Raw genomic sequence first — 10,634 nt, 5'->3', positions numbered from 1 at the left:
TTATATTCCAACCGACTCTTGCCCCATTCATTTCCAATCCACACGTCACCACCACTTTCTTCTTCTTCTTCTTCTCTCTCTCTCTCTCTCTGCAAATTCAGTTCTCACCGCCGGCATGGCAACAGAAACAGCAACGGCAAGAGCACCAAACCTCAACCTATGTGCAATCCTGTCAGAATCGAAACGAATCATCAACGCACACTCTCGTCACTTCCTTGCTCTCTCCGTTATCTTCCTTCTCCCTCTCTCCTTCTCCCTTGTGGTCTTCCCCACCCTCTTCCACCTCATCCTCACCCCCAACAACAACAACAACTCTCGCGTCCACATCCTCATACGCTACACCCTCCTCACTCAAACCCCCCAAACCCCACAAACCCTAACCCAAACCACTTCTCCGCCACCACCTTTACCTTTCTCTCTCCCCCTTCTTCTCTTCTCTCTCCCCCTTCTTCTCTTCTCTCTCTTCCTCTTCCTCTTCTCTCTCTTCTCCCTCGCCACCATCACCCACAGCGTCTTCCACGGCTTCTTCGGTCGACCCGTTAAGCTCCTCTCCGCCATAACCTCCATCCTCACCTCCTTCACCCCTCTCCTCGCCACCACCATCGTTTCCCACTCCATCCTCTCCTCCATCTCTCTCCTCTTACCTCTCTTACTTCAATCCATTCACCTTCTCGGCTTCAAACTCTCTTACTCTTCCCCTTTCTTCCTCTTCCCCTTCTCGCTCCTTGTCATCCTCTTCATCTTCTTCCTCCTCTACCTCCGCGTCTCCTGGACCCTCGCATCCGTCATCGCCGTCGTGGAATCCACCTGGGGGTTTGCTCCGATGAAGCGGAGCGCGGCGCTCATGAAGGGAATGAAATGGGTGGGCGTGTCTTCCTTGTTCTTCTTTGGCTCCTTGGAGGGGATCCTGTTATGGAGTGGGTCAGTTCTCACGGTGGGTTATGACGGTGGCGCTTGGAAAGATTGGGCTTTTGTGGTTCAGATTGTGATGACTTCGACTGTGCTAATGCTGCTTCTGCTTTACAACACCGCCGCTAACACGGTGTTGTACATGTATTGCAAGGCCGTTCACGGTGAACTTGCTTTGGAGATTGCGGAGGAGTTCGCTTGGGAGTATATTAGCTTGCCCTTTGATGATGGAAAGGTCCCTCACGTTGTTTCTGTTGTTCATGTGTAAACAATTAAGTTTCTCAGACCAACCAGGTTAAATGGCAACTCTCTTGTAACAAATATTAGATTACCTCTGTAATCCCCCCCCTTGTCGTTATGATTTGTGTAAAAAAAATGATGATGGATAAACACACGTTATTGTTAGATCAAGCAAAGAATGTGATATGGTGATATTACTAATGTGAAACTTGTGGATACCAAGCATTTTCTTGTGAAATGAACAAGCTGGCCTATTGGATTTTGGTTTTTTTTTCGTTTCTTTTTCACATGTAGATTAGACTTCAATGCAACTCGAGTGAGTTTGGATCGAGTTAACTAGATAATTTGCTTGTGACTTGTGAGTAGGAGGGAGGAGGGATAATCAACGATGTAACATACAAGAAGTACCTATATAGGGTTTCGATTCGTTAATTGGTTCGATGTAGATTATTTTTCTTACCCACAGTCAAATCTTTTCATTAATCATTTATGAATACTAGCTACAGAAATCAATCCAATCTCAATATTGTCTAGGGATTAAAACATTTCTTCTGTTTTTGTTATTGGATTTATGTAATTTTGTGGCACACCGCAAGTCCAACACATAAATCTCAGTATCTCAACAACCTTGCAACTAACGGAGGGATAATTCATTTTGAGGTTACTATAGTCTGGAAAGATGTCTTGCAGCCATTAGCTTTAACCGGATTTGTTTCAATGAACTTTGAAACATGCAATGCAAGTCTGGACTTTAACAAGTTTCTGAAATTTAATAATTTTCACTGCAGAAAGAAGCCATTTGTCAGGTTTAAGATATTGACCTTATTGCCTTGCACGGTTAAAAACTCATCTCACACCTGATACCTGCAATTAAATAGATGCGAATTCAATGACCTAAAAATTAGAAGCAAATACAGAACTGTTAAATTTGCTAACTGTTAATGTCTTGACATATTAATTCTAAGATAAATCAAAGATGGGGATACAACTAACAATCGTTCACCATTTTTATTGTTTTTTGTGGGGATGGGCGGGGTGGTACTAGAAGAACATTTTTTCCTAAAACAGACACTTGTTTTTCTGTTAATGTAAATAACCGGGCATTCCCCATAGGCTATCACAAGCTCACAAGCAACAATGCTATCGACATAAAACTTTGTACATTGGTTCCCACATGATCTCCAATTCTCCATCACACTCGAGCCTCCCTCCAAAACTTTAGGGGCATCATCTTAAAATCATTGTAAGTACCTGAAGCTCACAAATCAAAGAATGAACAATTCCCATCAAAATAGTCAGAAAGATAGTTGTCTAATTAATACCCAAGTTGGTCACAACTTTCTACCATGATCACCTATGCTGGATAAGGATGTAGGCTTCAAAGCCCTCTCATCCTGATCAGCTCTGAAAAGAAGATTAGTCCAATTGGTAGACCTCTGAACAATCTTACTGGCAACCCAGTCACTATCTTCCCCGCCAGAGGCCTCATACCCATCACTAGTTGACCTTGACAATGGAATCTCCTTGAGAGTTGCAGCACCAGCAGCTGAATGGCCCGCATGCTGTATCTGTATTGCTTCAGCTCCTGATGAAGACACCCCAAAAGGGTGAATATCAGGAGAGTCTAAACTGCTTTCAGAAGAAGAAACAACAATTCCAGCTGAGCTTGTCATTGCTTGACTTGTATGAAATGCACTACGTGCTTCAAACTGGAGAGGTGCTAAGTTAGACATCCTCCCACTGAAGCCTTTATCAGTATTATTGGCATAAACTTTTGTCACTGACTCAAAAGGAAAGTCAGCAGGGAGGTAAACCCGCTTACTAGCCCTCCTTTTATTGTTCTCAAACCTTGAGATCACTCTTTGGCCACTGCTACCAAAACTGCTGTCTGGTTCTAACCTGAGAGCATCGTTATGTCTTATCACAGGTTGAAGAATTTTGGACTTTTTTCTTGCTTCTGCAGCAGCCTTGGAAACCTCTTCTGCATTTAATCTTGCCAATGTCCAAGGACTAATTTTGACTGCTCCAGGATTCTTTTTCTTTAATGGCTCTTCTCTTATTGTCTTCTTTCCCAGTGAACTCACAGAACCAGTCTCTGGGGGCACTACATCAAACTACAATCAGACACAGAAAACATTAAAGATGTTTTAGACAGAAAAAAGCATTAATACATACAGCAAGTCTGAATTGAAAAAATATTACCTGATCTTCAAGGAACAGGCGTGGGGGTGTGCACCATGCACCGCGGTGTAAAGTAGTAAAGGAGCTTGTACTGCTCAATCCAGTAAGTGAGCTAACAGTTGACATTTGTGGACTTTGCTGACCTCCAACACCTAGCTGCTCTTGCTCCTGCTCTCTCATAGCTATGATGTAATCATATGTACTGAGTCCCTGAGTCACTCAGCAATAACCATAATATTTAGCTCTAACAATGTATTGTTGTTAAATGAGAATTATGAGATAAACATGTATTTTGCCCCAAAGAAAACATACTAATGCCTTTTGGTCACTTAAAATGTAAAATAATTATGCGACACAAGGATTTATGTAATTATTTAAAATAAAATGAGGATGTGTCAAATTTTAATTGGTTTAATCTACTCAACTTGTTTAAACATGGTCTACACAAGAACTTTTGAAGTAGACACAACCATCACAATATCTCCAACTACCCCTCATCATGCTTATTCCTTTTTGCTTTCTTCTTCTTCTTTTCTTTTTTCTTTTTTTGATATAGAGATAAACAAAGAAACACTTGAAAAGTTGCCCCGTGTTGAATAATATAATTTGCTTTAGAAATGAAATGAGATATTCACAAGATTATCAACATACCAAATAACTGCCGAGATTACCTTTTTAATGAGGAGGACATGAAAGAAGAAAAGCTGGGCGACAGGTAAGGTAGCAATCATAGCCAGAATGCTGCAGACAGACTGAAAAATAAAAATAAAAGAAAAAAGTTGATCATGCGTAAGAATAGCGGTATTGGAAATAGCCTCAACGATTTTCATCCAAACAAAAAGAGAAAAAAAAATAAATACATCAGATGGATATATAAATAACCATTATAGCAGTATGAGTAACCACATAATATACATAGGAAAAAGAAAGGGGGAAAAAAAAGGCAGAATGCTCACCACCACAATAACAAAGGGAACCAGAGAGAAACTGCTTCCCAACTTGGAGGTGATATCCACAGGAAATTGCTTCCTCTCAAGAAAACAGCGGATAAGTACAAGTATCCCAGTCGACCATTGAAGAATAAACTGCAATCTCAATCCCAAGGTCCACAAACCAAACCTGTCAATAGTTAGTCAAAATAAAGATAACTTGGAAATAAAAACTCTTACTTGTGGTGCTCTTTAGATTATGGCATGTGGCAATAATTATTGAGATAGGTTTGGGATGGTTCAAAGAGAAAAAGGAAAGAATTTGACACTTGGCTAGACTAAAGTGGCATCAGAAAGGATGAAAGAATTTTTTTGGGAATAGAGGATTTGCAAATGCTGGTGATCGGGAGCAGAATCATATTTTAATGGCAGAGCTTATATAATAATAAAAGTAGGTTTGACAATGTGAATGATAAGCAAGGCATAGGTGGAGAATCTTGCTTACCAAGAGCATAGCAGCAACCATGAGGGTGAAAAATTGTCTATAGTTCTTTTTCCCTATACAGTTGTTAAGCCACTGCAAAACCCAGGAAGCAACTGTCCTTCAGAAAATATGTTAAATGATAAGGCAAGAGATGAGAAATCAGATATCATACTCGGCAATGATGATCAAAGTGATCTACACACTTGTCACATACTCTACAGTGCTTGCTGTACTTGAAGACCTACAACAACAAAATTCTTCCATGATATATATACTTATTTTATCATCTAAGCAATGCAATGCAAGCATGAATTTGTAACAGAAGGTTAGAGTGAAGTTCTAGATCAAGTTCTCAGAGGAACAATGGGTTTCTGGTTCAAATGCTTCTACGCACCTCAACTTCACACAAACTGCAATAGAACATGCCATCTTCACTTGTTTGCTTATCACAAGATTCCTCACTCGAACTAGAGCAGCTGCAGATATAAGCACAAGGAGAACAAACAACGAGGAAACATGATGAACAAGAAGATGATGCCCTCTTGTTCTCTACTGAATTAGAAACATCTTTCAAATCTCCTTTTGTACCCAATGCTTCCTTATCCACAGAGTTTGCTCCAACTGTTGAAGCATTTGCATCATGCATTGACGAAGTTGATTCCCCACCTAATTTAGAATTCTTTAATCCAGCAAGCTTTTCACTTTCTGGGATTTTAAGATACTTTTTGGACTTAAAAACCCCTGGATCTGCTGGATCTGCTACTGCACACCAAATGTACAGTCCGAAGACACAAGTAATCTGGCAAGAGGTGAAATATCACTAAAAGATGATAATGTCCTTCATGAGGTTTTAAAAAATATGCAATTGCTAAAACAAAGTCATCCTTGTCTAATCATTATTTTACAAGCACATTTGGAACATCAAAATGATGCAGGCTAATAACAGCTCTAGTAGAGTCATATATATAGCATGGGTAACCAAAATAGCCAACAGAAGGAAGAAATATCAGAGAAAAGAAAGTGCATATCAGCATTGCCAGATATCTCACAAAATTAGTTACTCAAGAATATTGCATTCCAGAGGATTGTGGGTACATCAAAACTATTGCTACCTAAACATTTATTATTCCATTGGTTACAACATTTCCCCCGTTAAGGGTAGGTTTTGAGAGCTAGCAGACCCAAGAACTTTTCTTCTAACAGACAATATAAGTACATATCGGATTCAAAGCATCCAAAAGCCAGAAACAACCAAACAAATAAGCATATTGCTATCCCAAATATCATGGTCATCTATCATTGATTCTGTAAACAAATGGTTTCTGATTGTTCCCCTAATTCTCAACTCATAGAAACCTGAAGTTAGCTAACCAATTTGCCAAGCATTCCTACCTATTTTCTTCAACCTTATGGTTGTGGCTTTATGCAGACAAAAACCATTATACAAACCACATGTCCAAGTTACTACATTGGAAGCAAATCCCAAACTTGCAAGGTTTCACCTGAACAACAATCTACAATAATTTCCAAGCAAAACATCTATAATTGCTGGTGTTAAGTTTCAAAACCTGTAGAATGTAAAAAATTGATAATTTCGACTTCATCCAGGCTACTATGGGTGATGGAATAGGAGACACTTCTGTCATCCCAGCTTTCAGTGTCATATTCCTTAATGCAGTAATATCAACATGTTTCTGCATTGTTCTAATTCCCATTTTCTCTTAAAATTATGACACTGAATAGTTCAAGATGATTGTAATCATTTAGAGATAATTTAAAGTATTGACCAGTGTATGAAGCTTTTTCTTCTTCCACTAAGGTGTCTCACTTTGACATAAGGTTTTGTTTACTCTACATAAATCAAGATCCATCCAAAAGACAATTATCAAGCCGTAGAAAAAAATACATTATACATATATATATATATATGATAAGTATGATTTAGTGTTACCGAGGATTTCAAAAACTTAAACTAGCTTCAATTTGAGACTCCTAACATATACTTTTTTCCTGAGGTGCTAACAAACAGGAAAACCAATATAGTTCTCAGAAGAGGAAATTCAAAAGACTTAGTAATCAGAATAATTTTAAAAAATAAAATAAAATCAGTGAATTCTAGATTACATATCTTCAGATGGTTATCTGTCAAAAAAAAAAATGTGCTTGAAAATGGATGTAATGCACAGAAGGAACCCGAAATGGAGACAAAGTTCAGTCATACATAAGAAATTAAACACGTGGAGCAGAAAGAAAGAGAAAAAAACACAGATCTTATCCCTTCCACCGACCAACTTAGAAAGCAGCAAAATGAGTACTTAAAAAAAAAACACTAAATCAGAGAAAATTCGAAGATTGAGTTACCAGTGGTGTGTAAACGCCCATAACAATATATTGATACATCTTCTTTCCAACAAAAGGAGCGAAGAACACATAGAAGGCAAACCCCAGAGTCAAAAACACAGCAACAGCCACCACCTTCGCAAAGATTCTTAAAAATGAATAAACCCCACGAAACAACAAAAAGAAAAGATTCAAAATTTACACCTACCTGAAGAGGATGGTAAGGTAGCTGCCATCCATGCTTCCTCATTTGTTTATAAGGAGTAAATAAATACAAGAAAAGCACAAATGCAGAAAAGAGTGGGCACTCACTAGCCAGAACAACAACAGGGGACTGTTATTTTTGTTTATTCTCCAACATTTTCAATTTCTTTTCAAGGGAAAAAATGAATGAAAAATCACATTTTTGTAAGTGAAGGACAAAGAAAAGATGGCAGCTTGCAATGATATGTTGGTTGAAGGTGACAGAAAGAGATGTATTATGTAAGAGAGAGTATGGGATTAGGATGATGATGGTGGTGGGTGTTGAGTGTGAAGTGAGGAAAGCCTTTGTTTAGTTCTAAGATATGGCCTTCTTTTTTCTTACTGGATTATGATGTTTGTTGGTTGCTAAAAGCTTTTTACTTCGTCTGAGATCTGTGACCATGGATTTCTCTTTCCATGCCAATGGTTATCTTATCACACTTTTTTTTTTTTTTTTTAAGGTAAAGACAACACACTTTTTCACTTTTTGGGTTTTCCTCTCTCTTTGTATCTGCCGTTACCTGCTACTGCTGCTGCTAGCGGCGTTACCTTTTATAATGTGTCACAGAACACTGCAACCAATGGTTGTTCCCTTCTGCTTTTGTAATTACCAACAACCTTGTTTTCAAGCTTCTCTCTTTCTTTCTCTCTCTCTCTCAACTTTAACTGTTTTATTACCTGAAATCTGTGTTTGGAAAGAATTAAATCCAGTGGAAAATTACCAACACAATGAATCAAGCTGCTTCTTCTTCTTCTTTCTCAATATAATACGGTCAAATATTTCATTAATTGCTGACTAATATTATTGGTTGGTCGCATGGATTATACGTGCATCTGTAATTTAGAAAGTGCCACATGGATTAAAAAAATATTTTATCTCTATTTTTATTGGCTGGTCGCATGAAGTGTTGTGTATTATGGCTGTACCATAAATATTTTCGTCAGGGTTCAGGAAAATTTTATGGAATAGTAGAAAAACGAGATAGATAGAAAAAATGATTGGAAAGATAGATAAAGTGAGATAGATAGAAAAATGTAAAAAAAAGTTGTTTGGTGGGAAAAAACGGAAAATTAGGTAACTTTATGAAGTCAACGGTGCATTAAAAGTCAGATAACTGGTTTTCCGAAAAATCTCACCTTCAAATTGGGTTTATAAACAGTGCGGATATCTATCTTTCTCATAAATCCAGACAAATTGGATAGATGAGTTTTTGGTGAAAAACGTTGAAACAAACATGGTGTTTGTAAAAGCCATACTTGAGAAACATAGATATCCGCTGAAAAGCTCCAAACCAAATACCACCTTAAAGCCAAGTAGGAGAGAGAGCATAATTTGATTCAAAAATAAAAATTGAAATTTTTTTTTTTGTTTTTTTAACTATACCCACTACATAGGAAGGAGTCAACAAATAAAAATTTGAAACTTATTTTATTGCATGTTCTATTTCTCTAAAAGGATTTTGATATTCTAAATCAATTTTAAAAGAAAATAATCCTTACCAGGCATGTGGTGGTTGATGCTATGGCTAGGAAAAGAAAACTAAGTCTAGTTGTTCAGCACCATGTTCAAAGGCCTAGACCCAACCTAGTCACATTGAGTTTGAATGTACAATTGTCTTGCGCTTGTTACTTAGTGTTTAACATCTTTCAATCTATATTTCTCTCTGGTTTCCTCTCTATAATATATTTACTCATAAGACATTGATCTTCCGGTTTGTTACAGAAAAACAAGCTTTCCTTGTCTGGTTATATATATTGTGCAATGTAGAGTCAATCACAGACAAAATAATTTATTTGTGCAGATACCAAGCAACTATTCTCTTTGAAAATGCCATTAAATTCATTCAACTTGTTTATAGAATTATCGACATTTGGGGTAATATTTTGCCTAAAATTATTTTTCTATAGGATGTATTATCATTTCCGGATCATTAATTTATGCCCAAATAGATGTTGCTTCTCAACATAATCAATATATAGCTTTAATAATTTCCTATGAAGCACAGTTTTCAAAAAAAAGTGTGTACCCAAATCAAAACAAAATTATCAATCTATCCCCACTTTTTAAATTATATATCAATTTAGGATTTAGGATTCACTTTCTCATATTTTCTCGTGCTTTATGCCCTTATACTATGTAGTAAAATCCTGATTGTAAGTCCTAAATTTCACTCATTCTCCCAACCATATCATCTACACGTAAATTGCAATAATTTAAAATTATTATTTTATTATTAAATTAATAAATTTAAATAATTTACATTTATATAGTGATATTTTCAAAATCCTATAAATTTACAAAATATTAATTTTATTATCAATAATTATAATATTATTATTGATTTTTCTTTTTCTTTTTCTATTTACTAAAAAAGAATTGTGTGGATTGATAATAAATAGGGAAAATAATCAATGGTTAAGATGTCAATATTAATAATATTTTTGATATTTTTTAATTTAGGATTCTAAAAAAAAATATTTTTTACATCAGAATAATAAAAATTATTTATTTAAATTTATTTTTTAATTTCATACATTTGAATAATTTAATATTCTTTTACCAATATTAAATTGATTATGCCATGTGTAAATATTAAATTGATATATAATTTCAAGAAATAAAATATATGGATAATTATCAATCAGCCCAAACCAATACATGCAATATTTATTTGGAAAAAAGGTGTGTCATTTTAAATGACACATTTTTCATACTTTCACTCTCACAAAGAGGCGAGACTAACATTTTTAAAAAAAATTCTCTCAACTTTCTTCTATGATTTATCTTTTTCTCTCGCTAAAATGACACAACTTTGAATCATTTTAAATGATACATATTTTTTTCTATTTATCCAAGAATCTCAATTTTTAAAAATATGATAAAAACATTCAATTTACGATAATATTTAAAAATTAAAAATTTAAAAAAAATCGATTATTTATCGATAATCCTAAAAAAATACCGGTTAGCAAACGGCCATTTAAGTTGTTTGTTTGGAACTCGCTATGTTACATTTCTACAAACACTACAATTACAATGATAACTGATAAGAATGGTAACACTACAAACCAATACATACAACTACAATTTCAGCTCAACAACTCATTACAAATGGGTGCCACCATGATTACCCTGCGGCTAATTTGGTGAATCGTATTCGAAATTTGATGCAGCGAGATTGGCAGATTTATATGTCTCACATTCACCGTGAAGGAAATAGAGTAGCGGACTTTCTAGCCTCTTACTCTTATGGTTTCTCTTGGGTAATTCAGGAATTTGATTGTCCACCGTCAGGTTGTATTGATAG

The 10,634-nt window shown here is 36.0% G+C and overlaps 2 protein-coding genes across 2 annotated transcripts; one reads left to right on the top strand and one right to left on the bottom strand.

Annotated features, from left to right (window-relative positions):
* On the top strand, positions 1-1,433 carry LOC133311034 (uncharacterized). Its single transcript, XM_061512043.1, has one exon. It carries the CDS (start codon positions 116-118, stop codon positions 1,175-1,177), a length of 1,062 nt encoding a protein of 353 aa, XP_061368027.1. The 5' UTR covers positions 1-115; the 3' UTR covers positions 1,178-1,433.
* Positions 1,434-2,106: 673 nt separating this feature from the next.
* Positions 2,107-7,730, bottom strand: LOC133311029 (probable protein S-acyltransferase 22). The gene is made up of 9 exons (XM_061512039.1): positions 7,292-7,730; positions 7,105-7,218; positions 5,138-5,542; positions 4,916-4,984; positions 4,765-4,836; positions 4,287-4,415; positions 4,002-4,082; positions 3,352-3,540; positions 2,107-3,263 (listed from the first exon to the last, which is right to left on the bottom strand). The coding sequence occupies exons 1-9, from the start codon at positions 7,331-7,333 to the stop codon at positions 2,481-2,483; spliced, it is 1,884 nt and encodes a 627-aa protein (XP_061368023.1). The 5' UTR covers positions 7,334-7,730; the 3' UTR covers positions 2,107-2,480.
* Between the last annotated feature and the right edge of the window lie 2,904 nt (positions 7,731-10,634).

This window comes from Gastrolobium bilobum, unplaced genomic scaffold (genome assembly GCF_033153095.1).
Source record: "Gastrolobium bilobum isolate Gb01-03AN ecotype WA unplaced genomic scaffold, APGP_CSIRO_Gbil_v1 utg3218, whole genome shotgun sequence".
NCBI classification, from domain to species: Eukaryota; Viridiplantae; Streptophyta; class Magnoliopsida; order Fabales; family Fabaceae; genus Gastrolobium; species Gastrolobium bilobum.
This window is presented reverse-complemented; position numbering and strand designations above follow the sequence as displayed.

Bases quoted from the DNA above. Each gene is read 5' to 3' on its own strand.
- LOC133311034 (XM_061512043.1), top strand. From the start codon at position 116: ATGGCAACAGAAACAGCAACGGCAAGAGCACCAAACCTCAACCTATGT.
- LOC133311029 (XM_061512039.1), bottom strand. From the start codon at position 7,333: ATGAGGAAGCATGGATGGCAGCTACCTTACCATCCTCTTCAG. The intron at 7,219-7,291 runs GTAGGTGTAAAT...ATCTTTGCGAAG, and splicing joins TACCTTACCATCCTCTTCAG to GTGGTGGCTGTTGCTGTGTT. The intron at 5,543-7,104 runs GTAACTCAATCT...ACCTCTTGCCAG, and splicing joins TGGGCGTTTACACACCACTG to ATTACTTGTGTCTTCGGACT.